Source organism: Marmota monax, unplaced genomic scaffold, assembly GCF_021218885.2.
Source record: "Marmota monax isolate L192 unplaced genomic scaffold, Marmota_monax_Labrador192_F-V1.1 WCK01_AAM20220418_F8-fsc00006, whole genome shotgun sequence".
NCBI classification, from domain to species: Eukaryota; Metazoa; Chordata; class Mammalia; order Rodentia; family Sciuridae; genus Marmota; species Marmota monax.
The window spans coordinates 13,180,468-13,204,905 of NW_026693712.1; the positions used below are offsets into that span (position 1 = coordinate 13,180,468).

Here is a 24,438-nt window from a genome sequence, read left to right on the forward strand (position 1 = left end):
AAGGGAGAGAACATAGGTCTGCCCTCAAAACCTGACTCTAGCTTTGAGGCTTTGGGCAAGTTACTTAACCTTCCTATCTCAAAGTTTTCCCATTTGGTGAAATGGACCTACCAATATCTACCATGAGGAGATGTGAGGATGATCATAATGTTTGTAAACCATCTTTTAGGTGCCACTCAATAAACAGCAGGTATTACTGCTTGTGTGGGTTATTGGGAACCATTGGTGGTTTGGGGAAGAAAAGTGGCTGAAAGGATTTGGGTTTTCAAGAAGTCATTGTGGAGGCCATGAAAATCAGAGGAGGGTAGGAGGGTTTGGGTGGGCTGAGGTGCAGTGGTTGACCATGGTTCTGCGAGAACAGTAGGAGGCTAGAGCAATTGTCTAGGCAAGAGATGAGGACTAAAACTAAGGCAAGTGGAGTGAAATGGACAGAAGCTATAGCTATTTAGGTGGCAAAGTGAGCTTGCTGACTAGCTGGATGTGGGAGGTGAGGGAGAGACAGCCTCCTGATTGTGTAGCTGTTCCACTACCCTGGATCTGTGATGTAGGAGGAGGGAGGTGGAAGGCGAGAGCTGAGAGTCTGGTAGTAGAGCAGGAAGGGGGAAGGGAGGGGAAGGTATGCTGAGGAGCAGGATCCCTTTGGAAGCTCACAGTTACTGGAAACAAGAATGCCTCATTATTCTGTGAGCATGGGAGATGGGTTAAGAGGCTCCACGTCTTGAACCAAGCCAATTTTAGAATGACTGGGAAGGTGTTGGGGGAATCTCATACTTGTGACTTCCCCTAAAGGGGCCTTGCATTGCTGAAGGACTTCTTTTCTAACTCATATGTTGTGCAGTTTACTTTCTTTCTCTTTCTAAGGCAACCTTCTCAGTGTGGACCTGCAGCGAACCTCCAGGACTCTCCCAAAGGCCAACTACGTTGGTGCCAATCCACCTCCTTAACCTCCTCCACCCCAGTTTTCCATGGAGCCTAAGCAGCCTTTTCAGTCCTCACCCTGAATTTTTCTCCACTGCAGTTGTTCTCAGTCCATAGTGGCAGTTCATCTTTGATATTATTTCCCAATGTTCTACCCAGAAGCGTCAAGTGGTTTCCTCCAGGTAGGAAGACATTAAGACAATGGGAAAACAAAATTCCTTGGTCTGGCTTATTTTTATGAGAATATAACATTCCCAATTCTTTGGTGTTAAAGACTATTTTTTCAGATGGGGTCTTAGGATATAACCCAGGCTGGTCTCAAACTCCTGGATTCAAGTGTTTCTCCAACTGTAGCCTCCTGACTAGCAGGGACTATAGGTGTGCACCACCACACTCGGCATGTTTAAGGCTTGAGGACAATCCTAGATTTATTTCTGCCACAGGAGGGAAGCCAGGCTATTTAACTGGTATGATTTCAGAAAAATGGCTTCTTACTCTCTAATCTCCCTGGCTTATGCTTTACGACTTTCTAAAAGAAATTTTCTGGACATTTTGCTACATGATCAAAGAAGGGACTAACAGTCAAATATTCATCTTAGGGATCATGAGACTAAATTTAACAGACTGTGCTCCTCTCTGCTTCCGTAGCACCGCATGTGCTCTAGTTTTACGTGTATTTATTTGAGATCAGTGTTTTCTTTTCTTTTCCTTTTTTTGGTACCAGGGATTAAACCCAGGGGCACCTAACCACTGAGACATATCCCCATCCCCTTTTAAAATTTTTTAATTTTTTTATTGTGAGACAGGGGACAGGGTCTCTCTAAGTTGCTCAGAGCCTGGCTAAGTTGCTGCAGCTGGCTTTGAACTTGCAATTCTCTTGCCTCAGCCTCCTGAGATGCTGGGATCACAGGCATGTGCCACCGGGATCAGTGTTTTCTAATGTTCATTGCATCCCAACTTGTACCTTGATTAACTTACTATTCTCCCGATTAAGAAAAAAGTCCTTACAATTTAAACAAAATATTTAAAAATCTTTATACATTTCTGTGAACAAAAAACTGATCTCACTTTTAAGACACCAGTTATCACCAAACAACATAGTAAGAACAATATTATTTGACTTAGAAATGGGAAATAGCTTGCCCCAAACTCTGGATCTGATGCCTCTCTTCTCTCTTTTCCTTAGAGAGGTGTCAAAGACCTTCATCCTTAGGTTCTTAGTGTCTGAGTCTCTGCATCTCCTGAGTCTTTGTGGCTACCACCAGGCTCCTCCTTTTACTTTAGGAACCCATAACTCCACTACAGTTAGCCATTTATTTTTTATATCCCTGCTAGCAACAGCTTCTTCTTAGTGCCGTTGCCACCACACACAATGAAGGCTTGGAGAGAGCTCGTAGCTCATTAAGGAACAAAGTGATGACCCTCTTCAGGTGCCAAAGACAGGACAAATTCTTTACTGAATGGCATGCTGGGAAGAGAAAGCTGGAAAGTCATGAAGTCAAAAAGAGTCAAACAAGACAATAAAGAAGAGTAGGCTCCAGACTTCTAGGATAAACTGCAGCGGCCTAAGGATGTTTCCTGATGTGGTTCTTGGTTGACAGCATAGAGTAGTGCCAAGAACTTATGTTCTAGATTCAGATGGTTCTAAGGTCAATCCAGACTCGTTACTAATTACATGAATTTGCCTAAATTATTTCTCTCTGGGGGTCTTAAATTCCTTGCTGATAAGCAATTTAATATATTCTTACCAATTACCACACACCACACTTTATGGATAGAGAACAGGACTTAGGAGGCTGGCAGCAAAAGAAGACTTTGCTCTCAGAGGATGTCAATCAGCTATCTATCATCTATCCATCTATCCATCTTATATTGACTTCAGTAAAGTTTGAGATTATTATTAATGTTTTGTTATTTTGGTAGTAGAATCCCTAGTCTGCACTATGAGTATTATTAGCAGAATGTAAACACTTAATGGATTATGTTTTTGTGGTATTGGGGATTGAACCAGGGGTGCTCTACCACTAAGCTATATCCCTAGACCTTTTTATTATTATTTAAAAAAATTTTGATACAGGGTCTTGCCAAGTTGCCAAATCTAGCCCCAAACTTATGATCCTCCTGCCTCAGCCTCCCAAGTAGCTGGGATTACAGGTGTGCACACCATACCTATCTTAATGGATATTTATCAATTGAAAGAATCCCACGGATCAGTAATCTTTCTATAGGAAATTAATTATTTCTCCAGTCTTCCCTAAGTTTGTCACCACCTGCCCAGATGTTTAAATCAAAAGTCTTGATTATTTACTTTATTGAGCACTTATTAGGGTCCAAGAACTGTGTGGGGTGTTAGTATGGGGAAACCAAGGGGAATGTCATAAATTAGACCCAACCACAGCTCTCTTGAGGATGTTAGAGAAAAAGGAAGCAGGGGAACTGTTTTTTTTTTTTTCCATTTGTTTAACATTTCTCTTATCTTTAGCTTCTTTTTGGCATTTTGATAACACCTGGACAAACATATGTAAATATTTATAATCCATACCATCTGAATTGAGAAAAGGCCATCAGTACCACACAGAGGTTCCCTGGGAATGGGATATGTGAAAGCCCATACTTTGTAATTCTCACTGTTTGTGAAAACTAGAAAGGAATAATACTTGTTTTGAATGCTACTGGGATTCTCCCACTCTGGTTCAGCCTCTCTGTAGATAAAGTAAATGTCCAGGAATATCTTCCCCTAGTTAGAATGGCCATTACTAAGAATACAAATAATGATAATTGCTGGTGAGGATGTGGGGGAAAAGGTATACTAATAAATTGTTGGTGGGATTGTAAATTAATACAATCACTTTGGAAAGAAGGTTGGAGATTCCTCAAGGTTGTAGGAATGGTACCACAACATGACCTTGATATCTCACTCCTTGTTGTTTATCCAAAAGACCTAAAATCAGCATGCTATAAAGATATGTGCATACCAATGTTTATAGCAGCACATAATAGCCAAGTCATAGAACCAGCCCAAGTGTCCATCAGTTGATGAATGGATAAAGAAAATGCTGTATATATAACCAGAACAGAGTTCTACTCAGCCATAAAGAAGATGAAATTGTTCCATTTGCTGGCAAATGGATAGAACTGGAGAATATCATGCTAAGTAAAATAAGCCAGACTAAGTAAGTCAAGGGTGGAATGTTTTCTCTCATATTCAGAAGCTAGAGAGAAAAAAGGAATTAAAAAAAAAGGCAATCTTGTTAAAATAGAAAAGAGATCAATAAAGTAGAAGTGGAGGACTAAGAAGGAGGGAGGGAAAGGAGAAGAACTAAGGGAGGAAGTTGACCAAATTATGCTATGTGCATGTATGAATATGCATTCTAATTCATTATACATAACTATAATGTACCAACTAAAAAAATAAATGGAAAGAAGACCAATAGAGTAGAAGAAGGGGACCAAGGTGAGGAAGGAGGTGAGGGAAATACTGGGGATTGAAATGGAGAAAAAATGTTATATGCAGCCATGAATATGTCAAAATGAGCCCCACCAGGTATAACTATAAAGCACTAACATAAAAAAAGATTCAAAATTATAAAAAGAATTTAAAAGGCACAGGGAAAATGACTCTTGCCTACATCTTTTTCAGCCAACTCACAGCTGAGTGAGCTAACTTACTTCTATCGAGTGTGGGCTGTACTTTATATATCTATGTCTCTATATAAAGAATGGTTTCAAAATATTCTGTGACTCTTTGGCTTAATTATGAGTCATTAGGCCCTTATTTGAGAGAGAGAGGGAGAGAGAGAGGTGGAAGAAGAACTTTGAGCACAAAGCATGTATGTACTAGTAAAACAGTGTTTGGAATGCATGTGTAAGAAGTTCTTAAAGACTTTTGATGCAAAGAGGATGTACACGGAGGAGAACATGTGGATGCACATGTGTGTAGCACAGGTGGTGGGGAGAATCCCACAAGCAGCCAGCCTCTTAGCAACCCAGACAGTGGTAGAAGATACAGAGTGGTGTAGGACGTGATTGTTTTCCTCTCAGACCAGCACACAGGTCTTTGAGGAGCCCTTGACTTTCTTCTTCCTCCTTGTCTTGTTAAAAAGGGATTAGAGTCCAATTAAGCCATCTAATCCCAAGGTAGAAATTCATGTTTAAAAACAAGATTTACAGCTTCTTAAAAAAATATATCAGAGCAAGTTGTGGTTTGTCCTTTCAAGTTGCCACCTGTGTGGTTCCAAGGAGTGTTTTCGGCTGAACACCCATCATGCAGTTCTTCTTAATTACTTTGCTTCATACCTCTGCTCCTTCATCTTTTAAAGTGCCCTTCAACCTAAATAGCCACATTCTGTTAGAAGTACTTCAGCTTCTGGATTGCCACAATGCACCTTGACTTATCTCTCTTCAGTGGGCTACTTAGTGACCAGGATTAAACAATAGAAATAGTATTAGGAGCTCATGCTTACTGGGAGCTTGGTATGTGCCAGGAATCACTGTGCCAAGTACTTTACATGCATTATTTCATTAGGTGCGCCTTATGAAATCACCCAAGCCGGCTTCATGTGTATGTGACCCATGTAGACATTCAGGGCTATCACTTGTGATCTGCTCTTGCCATCTTGAAATTGTTAATAAATTTTGAGCAACGGACTTGAATTTTCATTTGGGATTGGGTCCCACAAACTTATGTGGTCAGTCCTGAGAACACTCAGTCATGTGTAGATATTTGCATTTTTTCTTTGTGATTCCTAATATTTTGCTCGAGGATGGGACAGTGAGTCTGACATAAGACAAAATCATCTCCGGAAAATGGGAGCCATCATCTCCTTGGGGAGAAGTTCTCAAAGGGACAGGAGTCATGGGATCGCACTTAGCATGGGATAGAAAAGTAGTTTAAGCTCTCTGTGCCTCAGTTTCCTCGTCTTTAAAATGGGGATAATAATACTACTACTTAAATCACAGGCTATTCAAGGATGAAATGAGATCACATACACAGTTCCGATATGTAATACTTATTACGTTAGTTAATATTCATGGGTTATGGATGCTTTGCAAGGACTAAGCATCAAATATCACTTGTGACCTAGGGTGGATCCCTTGTCTACCTCCAAGTTTCCCTTCTTCCCAGGGATCTCTTCCTACCTGTGCTGCAGAGCTGGGAGGGAAGTCCACCTTCTCCATGTGCTGGGTGATCACAGAGGGGTTGCTGGAGCTTATCAGCACTGGAGTGCTGATCTCCACCATATGGCGCCCTGAAGGAGAGTGGACCATCCGGTTGAGGGTGTTCAGGGCTGTTGTGATGGAAAACTGTCCTGGTGCCTTCCTCCTGGATCCTGGGACCCTGCGGAGGGTGGGCATGTTGGTCGCTTTGCCTCTGGAAGATGAGTTCACCAGGGACAGGTTTTTTGTGCGGGATGATGGGCGCCCTTTGTTCTTCTCTAGAAGTTGTCTTGCGGTGAAGTTTGGCTGAAAAGACAGAAGGTCCCGTGAGAAATTAATTTTTCTGATCTCTGTGGTAGTGAAGTCCCATCTAAGCTAGTCTGATGCCTGGCTAGGTGCCACCTTGGTCACTGGTTCAGAGGGCTGTTCCTTCACAGCTCTCACCTTTTATCAATGTGCTATTATCTCACAGCTCTCCTGCAAAGTAGGTATTTTTACTGTGGTCCAAAGGTTTAAAAGTGACCCGCGATACTCTTTCCCCATCTGGAGTACTCTTCCTTTACCCATTTCTCCCAGTTGCATTCAGCCTTTTTTACCTCCTGGATTCTGCCTGCCTTAGTCATCTCCGAATCCCACCCCCAGGCCCCCAGGGTGGGCTGCTCAGCCTTCTCAGGGCTCCAGCAGCCACTGTGCTTCCCATCAGGGAGTTTTTCATTCCATACTGAAATTGTTGACTTGCCTTTCTCCACTGGCCTGTGAGCCTTCCAGGACAAGGACCTTATATATATTATTCTGTCCTGTATCCCAGAATGACTATATAGTGAGTATTTGTGGGTGAGTAAAGTTGCTCAAACTCATACATTTAACAAATGTTTGAACCAGAAGGCAAATGATTTTGAGATCCTGATTTCTATGCTGATTGTCTTTTACGACTTCCTTGAAATACTCTCATCTCTTCACTTTCTCTCTTGTTCTATACCTTGCAGTCAGCAGTGTGCTGGTGACTCACCTCACATTAAAAAAAAAAAAAAAAAAAGGAAAAGCCATGATCTCTTTACCAACCTGCCAGTTGACTAACAAAATTCCTGAAAATGTAATAACCTACTTTGTTTGTTTTGATTGTTTGTTTTTTTTGCTCTAGTACCAGCCAGTTCCAGCACACCACTGAATTACCCTCTGCCTTCTCTACCCTATTGGTCAATTCTCACAAATATCTTTTGAGTACTCAACTCACTGAGAACGCTTGTGGGTTTATTTCCTTGGGAAATGTGAAACAGGTTGACAAGACAAGGTTCATATTTATTAACTGAAATTTTAGGATAATTACTTAAATCCCCTTTATTATAATTGCCAGCAGTTGTTTTCTAAATCCACATGTATCATTCTAATTTAGAAACTCAACTACAGGGGTAAGATGAAAATTTTCTACTTAAGAAGTTTTTAAAAGACAATTCGTAGAGGATTAAATAGCTTGGAGGGAAAAATTTAAAGAGAGACATAATTTTCACCTTGAGAAGCTTGACTACTGTGAAAAACTCAAGTAGGGGGGAGATGATGTCCACTTTAAAGATAAGAAAGCTGAGGTCTAGAGAGAGTGACATCCATGACACAGCCAGCATGTAGACGACTAAACAAGACAAGAGCAGATTTGAGGGAAGTGTCTGTGGTAGGCTGGGAAGTCAAAGGAGACTCTCTGGGAAGGTGACTTTAAAGCTGAGATAACATGATGTGAAAATGGGGGTAAGAACATTCCAGGTGGAAGTATTATAAGCTAGTGGGAAAGTTCTAAAGAGGGAAGGAGCTTGGCCTGTTTGAGGAAAAGACGAGAAAGAGACAGAAGGATGGAATGGAGTAGCTGAGGAGGCGGTAAAGAGTGGGTCATAGAGGGAGGCGGGGGCCAGATCACTGAGCGCCTCTGAGGCTCCAATTTTATGTTAAGTGTAATAGGAAGCCTTTGGCAGGATTTATATAGAGAAGCGACATGATCTGATTTATGTTTTCAGAAGCTCATGTTACAGTTTGGCATTTTCTTATAGTTAAACACATACTTAGCATGTGACCCAGCAATGTCACTCTTAAGTAATCACTCAAGAGAAATAAAAATTTATGCTCACTCAAAATCTGTATGGAAATATTTATAGCAACTTTTTTTTTTTGAGATGGGTTCTCCTTATATAGCCCAGGCTGGCCTCTAATTTACCATCCTCTTTTCTCAAGCATGCAGGATTAAGCAGCTTTAATCATAACTGTCAACATGGGAAACAACCCCAGGGTCTTTTAACAATTGATATAAACCAGCACTGATACATCCATACAATGGAATATTACTCGGCAAAAAAGCATGAGTTATTGATATGTGAAACAACATATGAATCTCAAATGCTTTATGCAGTGATGGAAGCCAGACTCAAAAAGTTATATTCCTTATGATTCATTTTATATGACATTATGGAAAAAGAAAAATATAGGAACAGAAAACAGATTAGAGGTTGCCAGGTGTTGAAAGCCGGGCAAGGAATTTCAGCATGAGGGGTTCTTGGGGGAAGTGTTGGAACTATTCTGTACCTTGATTTGTGATATGGTTATGCAAGTATATGCATTTATCAAAACTTATAGAATTGGACACCAAGAAGAGAGAGCAAACTTTATGTAAATAAAATAAACAAAAAGTTCATTATGGTTATTATTAAGAAGTTCCAGAACAGAAGTAAAAAAACAAATTCAAAGTTACTGAAATTATTCAGGCAGGCTCTGATGGCAGCCTGGACTAGGGACAATGCCTTATCCCCAGAGCACCTGCCCCTCCATGCTTCACCCAGTAAAAGGTCAATGAATACTCTTTGAATTAAATAAGTAATGTTCTTTGCAGCCATCCACAACTATAATTAGTCATTTTTTTTCTGCTTTGACCTCATTGCTCTGCCCCCAGGTGAGTACCACCATTGGCTTTTCTATCACAATATTGACAAAGAGTCCCAGGAGTCTCTGCATCAGCCCTTTCCTTTGCCTGTGTGATTAATAGCTCAGCTGGGGAAGGGTTGCAGGTCTCTTAGATTTGCACCCACTCATTTGAAACAATATCCTTGAGGTTCACTGAGCTGAGCAAGGTTCGAATAACCCAGGCAGGCCCCGTTGGAGAAGTCCTGACAAGAATGGCATAAGCTCAGTGTTTGCTTTACCACCTTTTATGCAGGTGCAATTCAATAAATCAAATGACACACTAACAGGAAAAATCCTGTTGATGTCAAAAAAATGCATCACCCACATAAGAAAGCCTTTCTTCCTTCCGATTGCTTTGCAAAACCCTGGTAATTCAGAGCTTATTTAAAGAGTTCTCAGCAAGTGCTAGTCTTAATGAAATTACTGGAGTCAAAATTGAAGTACTGCTTTAAAAACCTCCATTTAGATTTCAAGTAATTTTTGAAAAGCAGGTTCCCAGATTAGAGCAACCACTTGATTATCTTTTCCCATCCTAGCAATTAGGAGAACAAATGAAGCAATGGCTAGTTTGATGATAATTTGGAGGGTTCTTGTAATCACTAATTTTAGAGGTAAAGTGGTAGGGAGAGTACCCAATGAATAATCATTAAATGTAAAAGTTTTGGGAAAAGGGGGTTTCAGAAATGGGTAATAAAATCAGTGGTGCCTTCCCACTATGAATGCAAGAGATCATGCAAGAATTTCCACACTTTGTACGTGTCCAGCTGGGTACTAATCACAGCTGATCTCTGTCTATGGAGAGTTAACCATTGTCTCCCAGTCATCATTATTGTTTCTATTCAGCAAAGGTTACTTGACCCAGCAAATGGCTCCACCACTGACTTAGGCACACAAATCAGAAAGCGAGGTACCTCTTGACCACTTCCTCTCTCCTGTCCTCCACTTCTTTGATCCCCATATCTCTAGAGTTCAGTCTGCTAAGAGGCCCTTGAATGTGTTCACTTGTTTCCTCTCCACTAGTCTAAGCCACAATCATCTGCTAACTGAGCCATGCAATAGCCTCCTAAAGGGTTTCTTTGTTTTATTTCTCCCTCCTTTTCAAAATATTCTTCTCACTGCAGTCAGAACAGCCATTAAGAAACAAGTGATTTCTGAGGAAATCACTACCTCACTTAAAACCTTTCAAGGCTTTTTTGACCTCTGGGTCAAATCCAAACTTCTTATGATATGGCACAGAGGATATTCACCCAAGTATTCCATGTGTTCCCCCATACTTCTCACCTATTTTGCAGTCGAGTGGACCTACATGACTAGTTCAGGGCAATGGGCTATGTGTGGGAGTAGGAAGTGTCACTTCTGAGCTGAGGCATTTAATTGCTGGTACACAACTCACTCTTTTCTTCCTGTGGAAATGAGGAAATCCACATGTTCCAGATAGTACAGTTATAAGATGACCTAGCCTTATTAGTCTGGGTTCCTGAGTGACTATGTGAGCAGAAATTCTCACCATCCTTTGATAAACATCATAGGTGAGAAATAACATTTTCTTTGTTAAGTTGGAGACTTCAGTGCTATTTATTACAGCAGCATCACCTAGACCCTTCTGACTATATAACATGGTTTACAAAGCCATCAGTGACCTGCCTCCCATTTACTTCTATGGCTTCAATTTTTGTTATTCTGTCACTCTCTCTAAGTTCCAGCTCTGACATTCTTTTGGTCCCTTAGACACACTACATTTCCTTGTGTTATGGGACTCTTGCATAAGATATCTCCATTTCCCCCAATGCTCTTCCCTCTATACTTAACTTATGTAATTCCAATCATCTGTCAGATCTTGGCTTGTTATCCCCTAGCCAAGGTAAGTTAGAGCAACCACTTGATTATCTTCCCACCCCAGAAGATAACCCATCATATTTCCTCCTGCTTCACCCTTCACATCATTAGCACACTTGTAGTTACCTGAACATCCAACTCTGTAATCTCCAAATGTAGGGACCCATATCTATCTGTGTCTTTAGAACTTAGCACAGGACCTGACATAGCAGGCTCCCACTGAAAAATTAGTTGAATGATTGAATGTTTTTAGGACAGGGTCATACTGGATGGTTTGTCCTCTAATTTTTTTTTTCTGGCCACCTTCAAATAGTTTTTCATTCATGGATTTGTTAAGCAATATACTTTTTTCTTTCTCCCACCCTTCCTCCCTCCATCCTTCTTTCCTTCATTCCTTTTTCTCAGTGGGAATTGGATCCAAGGTTTTTCACATGCTCAGCAAGCTGATTTTTATTTATTTATTTATTATTATCATTTTTTTTTTTACAGAATTCCGTTCTGTTTGTTATGCTAGCTTGTGAAGTACAACCAACACACCTGCCAGGTGTTCAGAAAGGAAAGAAACCATTGTGTTCAACTAATTGCTGAAATTTCATGAGAATGTGGATTTCTAACCGAGCCTTTATAAAATGAGTGAACAGGTGGAAAGTACTGGATGGATGTGCCTGCAGGGGTCCCAGCAAGAGAAAAGAGCATCAGAAATGAGATTATCTTTTGACAGAGACAGTAAAAAGAACAACTTTTCTGGGCCCTTTCCCATCTGTCCCTCTAATTGTCCATTCCTTCAACACTGATGGAGTAGAGGTACAGAGAACCTGGAGAGCCAGCCGGAGCTCTGGGCACCCATCCACTCACAACTGCTTTGGTTTTTATGAGTGGAGGAATTGGTCTCTTTTGCCAAACTATGCCTCTGTTCTGTTTTCATCCCATCCTTCTAGAAGGGGAGACCACACCTTTAATTTCTTTCATAGCTCTCCAAAACTCATTTTTCATGCTTCTGCAGAGTAAGCGCCCAATAAATGGCTAAACAATGAAATCTCTCTTAAATTTGTAGTGACTTGCTTCAAGCCAGGGTGAGGCTCATGGCTAGTGGGGTCAGGGACTACGGGTTATATTATTATTCTGGAGGAATAGATAGATGGCCTAGCATGTTTCCTGATTTTTTAAAAATAAATGAGCTTAAAAAATCCCACAGAAGTAATACACTTATGCTCATTTCACAGGATTTAGAAAATACAAACTGACAGAAGAAAATGAAAATCATCCTGAATTTCACCATCTACTTATTGTTACTGTTAATATTTTGGTACGTGTCTTTCTAGTTCCTTTTCTATTTATATGCACATATATATTTATAAAGCTAGTTTCACGTAGCTTTTTTATTGTGGTACAAAACACATATAAAAATTTACTATCTTAACTATCTTAAAGTGTACAGTTTAGTAGTATTACGTATATTCACAGAGTTATAAATCAAATCTCCAGAAGTTTTTCATCTGGTGAATCTAAAACTCTGCACTCATTAAAATATTTTTTTAACTCAACAATAAATCATGAATTTTTCTATAATATCAAATACTCCTTGATTTTAAATATTATCCCCCACCATTGTTTTTAATAGGCATATACATATCTATCACTATAATTTTAAACATTAAATCCTCATCAGTGGATATTTAGATTATTTGTTTTTTCACCATTATATACAATGCTATGATGAACATTTCTGTATCTTTTGTACATATGTGTTTGCATACTTATATAAATATTTCATGACAATCAGATCTCAGATGTAGAACTGCTGACTCAACGGAGGTGTATATTTTAAGGTTCTTGGTATGAATTTATTAGAGTTTGGATATGAGAGATTTCACCAATTTACATTCTTGGCAGCAGAATAGAAAAGGTGCATTTCTTCCCACTACGGCCAGAGTTGGGTATCTTTTAAAGAAACTATAGTTACTTCTGAAATACACCTCCTGTCAAGTAAGTGTTCGTCTCAGGCATCACTGGGGGCACATGTATATTTCTGAGTAAGCTCGAATCAGGTATAGACTTTATACTCACATACCTCCACAAACAAGATGGGAAAGATGCCTACTTTGTCTCCTAACTTGCCTTCTGCCCAGTTCTCATCCACTCGGCTGAGCACAGTGATGACATCATCCTGAAAGAGAAAGTCTTGCAGTCAGCATTTGCTCTCAGGTTTCAGGCTGTAGAGCTTTTGCTGATGAGTTTGGAGTCTCAGATGAGGTACAGCAATGTAGCTCTTGCATGATTTATCTAGGAAATCTACCTGTTAAAATACAACTTCCCCATAAAGGGCAATACTGAGGTCACCAAGACTACAAGAGGGGGTAGAAATAATTTGGAAGATCAATGGAATCTAATAGGAAAACTTGGAAATTCTTATAATTTCAATCACCAGCAGAATCCAGACTTGTCATTTAAATTAATCTGGAGATCAAGATGGAAGTTCATAGGGAGACATGCTTTTAGTTTGGCAAAAGAAGAATGAATTTCATTCCTATTTTGAAGACTTTCAAAACCTATTCATTTTAATTTACCAAACATAAAGCATTTTTTATTCAAATGTTTCTTACTACAAAAGATTATTTGTAAATTTATAGAAATATTTGAAAATACAGATAAATCTAATAAGGAAAAAATTTCTACCACAAAGATACAACAATTGCTAACAGTTGGTTAATACATTTTTTTCCAGATTCTTTTTGTATCAAGATGAAAACTTATGTACCTATAAACATATTGATTTAGAAAAACTTTTTCAAAAATATAGGTACATGTGTTTAAAAAAGGACAAAATTTTAGATGAAAATATGGAAGAATTTCTACATTTAACTATGGCCATGAACTCCCTGCCCCATTCAACTCAAGATCTAGAAACAGCACCCTGAAGGCTCTTTTGTGCCCTTTCCTACTCTTGAGCCCAAAGTACCCACTATTCTGATTTCTAGTACTGTAAATTCATTTTGCATATTCTTGTACTTTATACAGGACACAATGATTTTTTTGAACTTAATACTATATCAGGAACCTCTTTACATATTCATACATGTTCAGCAATCTAAGCCTGTATATTCATCTACTAAAGAATATACTGTCTGGGCTGGGTACAGTGTTGCATGCCTGTAATCCCAGTGACTCAGGAGGCTGAGGCAAGAGGATTGCAAATTCAAGGCCAGTCTCAGCAAATAAGGGAGACCATAAGCAACTTAGCAAGACTTTGTTGCAAAAAAAAAAAAAAAAAAAGAAGAAGAAAAAAGAAAAAAGAAAAGGGATGTGGCTTAATGGTTAAGCACCTCTGGGTTCAATCTCTTGTACCAAAAAGAAAAAAAGAAAAAAGAATATACCGTCTGGGCTGTCTGAGCTGCTTTATGCTCCTAAGCAACTTAAATCAATCCAAATCTAAAATTCACTACCAAATTATACTCTCCCGCTTTTTTTTTTAGCATTCTTTGACCTTTTTACAATTTTTGATTACACATTTCAAGTTATGATTTGTTTAATGCCCGACCATCCTAACAGAATATAAAGTTCATGAGTGCAAGGCCTGTGTCTGTTTTTTTTCATTCCTGTCATTCTCAGCACCTAATGTGGTATCTCCCATGCAATAGGTATCCAATAGATATTTCTAGAATATATACAAGCATGGATGAGTACATGAATGTGTGTCTGAAAATACAATTAACTTACAGAAAAAGCATGAAGGAGAGAGCATCATTGGAGGAAGAATTTTTTTTGAAAAATTTTTATTAGTTATTGATGGAATTTTATGAATTTATTTATTTATATCTGGTGCTGAGAATTGAACCCAGTGCCTCACACATGCTAGGCAAGCACTCTACCACTGAGCCATAACCCCAGCCCCAAGGATCTTGAGTTTAATTTGGACATGCTGAGTTTAGGACTTCCTAGTGGAGCCTTAGCATTCCGCACTCCTCCAGAATGGACCAAATGCTCTCTCTGGACTCCTGGGTCAAAATTTTCCACAAGTCTGTTTCTTGCATTAGACACAGCCCCAGGAAGGTAGGGACGCTGACTGATTACTTTTTCCCCAATGGCTGACTTGGTACATAAATGGGCTCAAGGCATGAGTGAGAGTGTGAAGTAAACGGCATGAGTGAGAGTGTGAAGTAAATTTCTGGAGAGGGTCAGGGAAGCAGGTAGTGCTTCCAGCTCATGTTTTCCTCTGTGTCCCCAGAGCTCAGTATTTAATCATGTCTAACACAAAGTAAATACTCAATAAGTGTTCATGGAATTGAGCTGCCCTTCCTCCAACTACAGTCTAAGTGTCAATTTAGCAGTTTGGCCTGTAGAATGACCTGCCTTAGGAGTCTCTTTCTGAGATTCCAAGAAAAAAACAAAGATCACTATCTCTAAATATGGAGGACAGTGAGGTTATCTAGAGGGACTGTTAAGTCCCTCATATATGGTAGAACTGAAATGCAGATATTTTACAAAACAAAGACTTCTTGAGCTATGGTAGCAGCACTCCTTCTTTTACCTTTATTGATCTTTTTATAAATAGAAAAGAGTGAAAATAACTCCTACTTTGGTTTCCATGAGAATTTGTATATCTATGGAATAACAAACACTGAACACAGAGAGTTGAAGTGGTCTAGATTTAGTACAACTGTCATTATTTGTAAATGGTGGGGAAGCGTACAATGAAAAAAAGAGGCCAAAATATCTTAGGGTAGTTCATGTGCTTGCAAAACATATCTTGTAAGAGGTTACTTATGTATAAAGGTATGATTATGTTACTGTGTGTGCTCAGAGTGTTTTCAATATTATGTTTACAACCAAATAGAAGGTTGTAGATAAGGGGAATTAGGTGACCATAACTTGGTCATCGGCAAGAATACCACTATGGATACATAATAAAGAGGTAGGGCTGTAGTTTCATACAGCACATGATCAAACTAATTTTTTGTTCACATAATTCTCCTATTACTCTGCCATGAAGGTAGAAAATGCAACTTTTTCATGCTTCATTCCCAGTGCCTCCAAAGAATAAGTGCTCTAAAGTGATTTCAGAATGAATCAATGTGTGAATACTTATTTTTATATTTGCAATAGAAAAAGGCTTAAAATTTTTTATTGAACACTTATTAGTAGATTTCTCTAGAGATTTCACTTCCATGCAGTTTGATTTATACATACACACTTATTGTACATATATACATGCATATATTTGCACAGGTATGTTACATACACTTACATGTATATTCATATATAAAATAAACATATTTTTTTAGAAACCAGCAAATATTAAGCAAACAGCTCTGGATTCTACAATAGTCTCTATGGGTCCTCAAAGACCGTGGTGGCCAGCAGAGTCTTACCTTGAGGAAAGTCAGGCAATCCTGGTTCTCACTCTTATCCTTGTCTCGCAGGTCAAAGTTGTAGAGGGCCCTGCAGAGAGGGGGCGGCAGGGGCAGCTGCTTGATGACTTCCACGGAGCTGACTGGGAAGATCCCACTGATGCCATTGACCTCCCCATGGTACCAGTTCTCATCAAGCTGTTTCCGGAGAAGAATGATGTCACCCTTGTTGAACCTCAGGTCACCAGGATTAAGCCCTCTGTAGTTGCATAAGGCCTTGGCTCGAGGCACCTGCAGTGGCACAGAAAATAACAGGTACGTAGCTTAGAGGCTGGTGGGACAGAATATAATATGAATAACTTTAAGGAAGCATATTCTATGTGCTAATTGTGTGTGTGTGTGTGTGTGTGTTGTCTCACTTAATCTAGGTAGCCCTTTAAGATAGATACTCATCATCCCTATTTATCAGATAGGGTGGTGACTGAGACACAGAGTGATTTAGTAACTTGTGAAGGTGGCACAGCCAGGAAATGGCAGACATAGGATCTGAACTTGGGCCACCTGATTCTATTTCAGGAACAATGTTGGGGGTTTCACTCACAAACTTTGTGAACTTGAGTGAGTCAGTCAGGGACTCTTTATGGGTCTATACTGATTTTGAATTCTGGCTCCACCTCTTTCCCCTTGTGTGATTATGGCTATTAACTCTTTTAAAAGTGTATTCATTTATAAAAAAAAATGGGGTATTAATAGAATGCCTATCTTATTAAGGTTGGTGTGAGGAATAAAACATACCCATAATGGACTTAATATCTTTCCTATCACATAATATATGCTCAAAAAATGGTATAATGGGCTGGGGTTGTAGCTCAGTGGTAGAGCACTTGCCTAGCATGTGAGAGGCACTGGGTTCAATCCTCAGCACCTCATATAAATAAAATAAAGATCATTGCCATCTAAAAAAAGTGTATTAAAAATGGTATACGATATTTATTACCATCATTTAAAATGGAGGACCAATGTTATCAGTTCTACCTGTTCCTCAGTATTGATGGGAAGAAAATTGAGATGAAAACCACCTGGAAATAGAAAGCTCGCTCTGAGAGCAATTGCAACATCATTCATCTTCAACCTTCTGTAGGAATTGCAAACCTTGTGAGTGTTTGGATCATTAGGAAGCTCAACCAAGACAAAGAAATAATTAGTCAGAAATCAATCATCAGATTTTTTTAAAAATCAACTTGTGAATCATCATTTGTCAAATCAGTTTCCTGTCTAAATAATTAATTAAGTCAATTTTTTTTCCCCAATTGAAACTACTTTCCCTACACAGAATTAGCCTCACTCTGATCTTGCTTGGAGTCAGTTTGGCAAATTGAAAGTTCTAACAATTTAGGTTTAATCCTAATCCTTTCTGTCATGTGGGACTATATATTTTTTATTTGCATTCTTTTTTAAAATTTATGTATAACAGCAGAATGCATTATAATTCTTATTACATATATAGAGCACAATTTTTCATATCTCTGGTTGTATACATAGTGTATTCAATTTGTGTATATTCAATTGTGTTGTATACTCAATATTATATTTAATTCATGTCTTCATACATGTACTTTGGATAATAATGATCATCACATTCAACCATCATTAATTACCCCAAGCCCCCTCCTTTCCCCTCCTACCCCTCTGCCCTATGTAGAGTTCGTCTATTCCTCCCATGCTCCCTCACCCTATCCCACTATGAGTCAGCCTCCTTGTATCAAAGAAAACATTCAGCATTTGTTTTTTTGGGATTGGCTAACTTCACTAAGCATTATCTTCTCTAACTCCATCCATTTACCTGAAAATGCCATGATTTTATTCTCTTTTATTGCTGAGTAATATTCCATTGTGTATATATGCCACTTGTTTTTTTTTTTTATCCATTCACATATGGAAGGGCATCTAGGTTGGTTCCACAGTTTAGCTATTGTGAATTGTGCTGCTATAAACATTGATGTGGCTGTGTCCCTGTAGTATGCTGTTTTTAAGTCTTTTGGGTATAGACTAAGGAGAGGGACAGCTAGGTCAAATGGTGGTTCCATTCCCAATTATCCAAGAAATCTCCATACTGCTTTCCATATTGGCTGCACCAATTTGCAGCATGTGGGACCATATTTTGTTCGTGCTTCTTGGAGCAGTGGGATTAAGCAGTCCCTTCTCGCTGTGGCAGTCCTGCCATGTTACGGGGTGCAGAGAGGCATTAGTTCAGGTCATCAAGGATCTTCTGATTCTACATGTTCCTTTGGAAAGGGAATTCTGGATAGCTTTAGGATAGAGATCAGACTGAATCTTGCTTTGCTGATGGGATGGTGGAGCTGTGGATGCAGTGAGGAAAGCCTAGAAATTAGAAAACCACTGGAACTCAGCTCATCCTGGGGAAACTGGAGGAAACGTTAGCAAGATGTTTGTACCTGAGGGCTTAACGGTGTTATGGCTGTGAGCAGGAGTATCGTTGTATAAACCAAAATATACTCATACAATGAATCACTCTGCAGTTACTAAAATTGCTAATGTTGATCTGTAATCTGGTAAGTGGAATAGAACTTAAAAACCATCATGTAGACTAGGTTATCATTATATATGTATTAGGTAAAATGCTAGGGAAAATGGTAGATGTCTGTACACGAACATGTTACATATTTCCAAGTTGTCAGATTTTTGAATACTAATTTTTTTTCTGAGTGTTTAGCTGTGTTTTTTTAAAAATTTTTCTACAATGAAAAAATTGTCTTGCTTATTAAAATTTGATAAAACCGGTAGAAAATGAATGAAGCTGGGAGTGAGGAGTGAAAGATGAAGGAATTTAGGATGCAAATAAGCCAGTTGAGTAGGCTAAGGAAACCATGTGACTCCTCTCCTTGAGGAAGATGGTCCAAGCACCATGAAAGCAGAGGATTCTGGGAACAACTCAAATCTGCTGGACTCTTAAGCTGGGTGCATGGGAAACCACATTCCTTCCATATGCCTTCTTGCCAGTTTTTCAATGTAATACAAGACACATTTTTTTTTTCTGGGTGCATGATTACCTGGAATACTGTCACATTTTTCAGCCTGTGTGGTAGCTAAGTTCTGGCCAACGGAATGTAAACCATCTTTAGGAAATGTCCTTACTGAGGGAGACTGATATTCTCTTTCTTTTCCTCCGTCCTCCTATGTGAAGTGAGGCATGGTTCCTGGGGCTCTGGCTGCCATCTTGAGGGCCACTCCTAAACAGGGAAGGAAGGGCTCTGGCTTGCAGAGCTGCTTATACCCATCTTGGACTACTTCACTTTAGACTTTGTCTGAAAGCTGCATAAACTTCCATTGCGCTAAATGTATTGTCTTTTGGATTCATAAAAGAAAAGAAAATAAGGATGAAAAGATAAAGAAAAAAGAATTCAAGACTTTTGGCTTTGCATGAAAATGATAATATCACTAGTTAGTGTTTATTGAATATTTTTTCCTGTGTTAAACACTCTACAATATATTTTATTTAATTCTTACAAAAAATTTTGAACTGTGTGTTATTTTTGATTTAAAAAAATAAAAATAACAACAACAACTACAAAAAAAAAAGACTAGAAAAATGCAGATCAGAAAAATTAAAAGTTGCTGAAATTCATAAAGCTAGAAGGGGGTGGATTTAGGATTATCCTCAAGCCCAAGCTTGTAACCACTAAACTTGTGTTTCTCAAAATGAAGTCTGTGGTTTACATTTACAGAATCCTGGGAGATGATAAAAATACAGATACCAGACCTCATCCTTGAACTACTTGATCAGAATCTCTTGGAGTAGTTTAAGTAGCTGCATTTTTGTTAAACATCCCTACCACTTGTTTTTTTCCTTAATTTATTTTTTTATTTGTTCTTCTTAGATATACATGACAGTAGAGTATATTTTGACATATTCCACATACATGGATATAACCTATTCTAATTAGGATCTCATTGTTGTGGTTGTACATGATGTGGAGTTACATTCGTTGTGTATTCATAGATGAACATAAGAAAGTTATGTCTTATTCATTCTACTGTCTTTCCTGTTCCCATCCATCCTCCCTTCCCTTAATTCTCCTTTGTCTAATCCAATGAACTTCTATTCTTCCCCTTCCCACCTTCCCTTGTTATGGGTTATTATTTGCATGTCAGAGAGAATATTTGGCATTCATTTTTTGGGATTGGTTTATTTCACTTAGCATGATGGTCTCTAGTTTCATCCACTTGCCAGCAAATGTCATAATTCAATTCTTCTTTATGACTAAGTAATATTCCATTATATATCTATATATCTATATATATATATCTCACATTTTCTTTATCCATTCATCTGTTGAAGTGTACCTAGTTTGGTTCATAGCTTGGCTATTGTGAATTGAGCTGCTATAAACTTGATAAGGCTGCTTTATTATAGTATTCTGATTTAAGTCCTTTAGGCATAAACCGAGGAGCCTACCACCCAAGTTTGCTGCTACTGGTTCAAGTTACTGGTTCTAGCTCTAATGGGGGCAGTGCAGTTTTGAAGCAAACTTTGTAAATTGCCAACATGCTTTCTTCTTCACCTTTCTGGAATACATTTCAAGTGCTGAGAGAGTATATTAAACCTGAATTATGTGAAGTGCTTCAATGCCTTCGAAGATGCCTAAACATTGACGCCTTGAGATAGGCCTCATTGACATTCTTCATCTCTACCCCATCTTTTGTCCATCTCCCCTCAACACAGATTAGTATTGTGGAAGTAAATTGTAAATCTGTCTTTAACCATGAAGACCTTCTTCATCTTCTTTCTCTTCATTTTGGATGATCTCTCCCCTGGTATTCTCAGTTCTGTGTTCATAGAAAACAACAGGGGTGGAGTAAACAAGGGTGGAGGGAGGCAGGAAGAGATGGAGAGAGAGAGAGGGAGTGGGGGAAGGTGAGAGAGAGGGAGAGAGGGAGGGAGCCCGAGAGAGTGACTCTGACGAGTGGAGAAAATTAACTTTCACCGGGGTTCTGCCAGGCCAGGGAAACTTTTTTTACATTATTACACTCTGCGCTTTCATCTAATATCTCATTCATGTGACCTCAGAACCCTCTGAAGGGGGTGGTAGTAGCCTATTTTGCTGATTAGGAGACAGAAGTTCTGAGATGGTAAGTGCCACCAGGCAAGGTCATATAGCCAATGTGTGGCAGACCCAAGATGGAATCAGGTGCATCTGACCTCCACGCCCTGCTGCTTCTATCACACTCATGGTCTCTCATCCAGCTGAAATCACCTAGTATGTTTTTCCATCATAAAACTCACTTTGGTCTGTTTTGTAATCAAAATCTGAATAGAGTGTGAATGCAATTTGCTTGCTGCTGGCTGCATTAGCATGAGTGATTGAACTCCAGAGCCCTCACATCAAAGTTGAGCACTTGAAGAGGCTGAGCTGGTTGATTCTCTCCCGTCCTCCACTGTTCTCTCCAGGGAAAATGATGTCAAGTTCCACATCAGCTATTACCCGTTCTGTTGTTGGTCGCAACTTTTATGACTCATAAATGTTTTCTGTCGCTACAGGTGCAGGAGTGAGGAGACAGGGGGGTACGATGGTGTGGAGTCTCACAATCAGGTCATTCCCAAACTCTTTTTCCTGGTATTTTTTTTTTTTGCTTATTTATTTATTTTTATTGGTTGTTCAAAACATTACATAGCTCTTGACATATCATATTTCATACATTAGATTCAAGTGGGTTATGAACTCCCATTTTTACCCCAAATTTTCCTGGTATTTTTCATAATGGCACATAATCCAAATGGAAGCTAATTTTTTTTTTAGATGCCCAAAACTTAGGACTTCAATTCTTCTGTTATTTGTCTATTCATTTGTCTTTTCAGTAGGGTCTGGAAACTACAAAGGATATAGTTTTAATGGAGGGATAATGCAAAGAACCCAGAAATAAGAGACCAGGATATGCAGAAATCTTGGTAGTAAAATTATGTTGTTGCTTTACCAAGAAACCCCTTCTGAGAAAGTGCCTGTTCTCTTTTCATCTTGTGACAGACATGTCAGTCACTCTGATGATATCACTTACAGGACTGTGCGACCCAGGCCAGCCAGTTAGAGGACCCAAATATTCCCAGCATAGTGATTGGTACAGAACAGACACATGAGCCATTCAGGGGCAACTAGTCTTTTCTTTGAGATTTGATAGATACTGAGAAGAAGCAATTCTTACTCTTGGATCATGAACCTTAAGTCTCTGGGCCTTGGAGTACCAGGGTAATATAGTACAAATCCAATACTGGACCATAATCCTGGGGATGTTTCTCAACCAGTAGCCATACCTCCCCGAAAGAAGCTATGGAAGGCAGCAGAACTAGAGATATAGTGAGAAAAATTGTGTCTTCATCTGTTTTCTGTTGCTTGAACTGAATACCCCTGTTGGGGCAGGCCAAAAAAATGGCTGTAGTGAGGTTCCCTGGCTGAGATCTGGTGGGCTGTGTGATGTCTTCAGTGCGTAAGCCAGGACTTAGAACAGACTGTGGTACAGTCAGTCAAGGCCAGAAACACTGTGATTCAGTGTATGGACTCCAGTTCATAAACATTAACTTGTGAGCATAGGCCCCTCTTAGGTAACCTGTTGGCAGTGAGTCTTATTTGATTGATCTGCATATAGAAAGGGCCTATGGAAATGGGCTAAGGGGAGGGGCAAAATGGCTTGGTGGGGGTGGGTGGGTGTGGCTGAAGCTGGGGGCTGGCTGATGGTTGCAGCCACCATTGAATAAAGCATGTCTGCTGTCCTAAATGTGTTTTGCATCTTCTTCCACCTGTGAACTCTAAATCTGTTTCCGGGTCAGGGTCCCTGCATGAGCATCTCAGACTGTGTAATTTATAAAGTAATTTATTTAGCTTGTGGATCTGGAAGTCCAAGTGCATGGCATTGGCATCTGCTTGACATCTGCTGAGGCCCTTCTTGCTGGGTAATGATATGGCTGAGGGCATTTACACGGCAAGACAAGCCACAGACAGCTCACTTTTATAACAAAGCCACCCCACAATGACCCATTAATCTACAATCCATTGATCCATCCAGGAGGGCAGAGCCCTCATGACCCAATCACCTCTTAAACATCCCGTCTGTTACCACCTCTTAATACATCACCATATGAATGAAATTTCAACCTGAGTTTTGGTGGGGACATCCAAATCAAAGCAATAGGTAACTCAATAGCTAGAGCCTTGACAATAAAATTTGAGCCCCCAGGTCCAGCACTACCTGAAGGACACAGAGTTAAATGAGGTCATAGCCACAATTTATTGCTTGAACTACTGTATTTACCTTCTGACACTGAAGATGGAACAATTCTTCCTTGAAGGGATAGAGGAAATGGGGGACATTGCCAGTCTTGTTTTATTGTGTTTGTTTTCCCTCTCAGGCAAGCCTCAAGTCTTGAAGCCACAACCACATGATTTTTGATTCCTCTCTCTCCTCCCAGTCCTTGACAGCAAAGGCAGACCTCGTCCCAGGAAGTGCTCAGGAGGGAGAGGACGCTAACATCCCAGCTTTTAACCAACAACAAGGAAGGGCCTGTCTGGGAGTCAGGCATGGCCACATGTCCACTCTGGCTAACAAAATGGGAGCAGAAGTGGAGGGTGTCCCTTCCAGGAGGAGCCTCCTATTCTCTTCCTCCTACAGAGGTGACAAAGGCGTTCCAGGGGATACAGGCCCTTCTAGCTGGGTCTGCAGCTGTGCAGGGTGTGGGGCTACTCTGCCAACCCAAGGAGGACGTGCAGGGTAAGCATAAAATAAATGTTGTTGTTGAAGTCACTAAAAAAACAAATCCAAAAGCAAACAGAAAAAAAGTCTGTACATTTCCAAATTAATAAATATCCAAAACCCAGAAAAAAACCCAAAACCCCATAATAATAAAATATCCAAACAGCAGAATTCAGTAGTAGTAGGTAGTTCGGCTGCCAGTGAGCCCTGAGCTTATTTCCAATTAAAAAAAAAATGCAAGGGGGTATGAATAGTTAACAAGGTAAGAAAAAGAGCTCAAGGGGAGCAGAATCACCCCAGAGACTCATACAAGAGAAAAAGCAGAGCATGTATAAGAACTTGACCTGCTAATGTGTTAACAGCTCTTGACCATTTTCTGGGGACACTTCTCTAGTTCAGAAAGGTTGACTTGGTCCTCTCTACTTCTGGCATCAGGTGGGACCAATATCAACATCCTGGTGAACTGCTTATCTCCTTG

The 24,438-nt window shown here is 39.6% G+C and overlaps 1 protein-coding gene across 1 annotated transcript in view; it reads right to left on the reverse strand.

Annotated features, from left to right (window-relative positions):
• The window catches only part of Sh3rf2 (SH3 domain containing ring finger 2), a 130,749-nt gene that overhangs the window by 61,322 nt on the left and 44,989 nt on the right, over positions 1-24,438 (reverse strand). The window contains exons 3-5 of the mRNA XM_046460228.2: positions 16,221-16,490; positions 12,923-13,018; positions 6,058-6,381 (exon numbers count right to left, since the gene is read on the reverse strand). Of these exons, the coding sequence (XP_046316184.1) occupies positions 6,058-6,381; positions 12,923-13,018; positions 16,221-16,490 (690 nt within the window). The remainder of the gene's footprint in view (positions 1-6,057; positions 6,382-12,922; positions 13,019-16,220; positions 16,491-24,438) is intronic.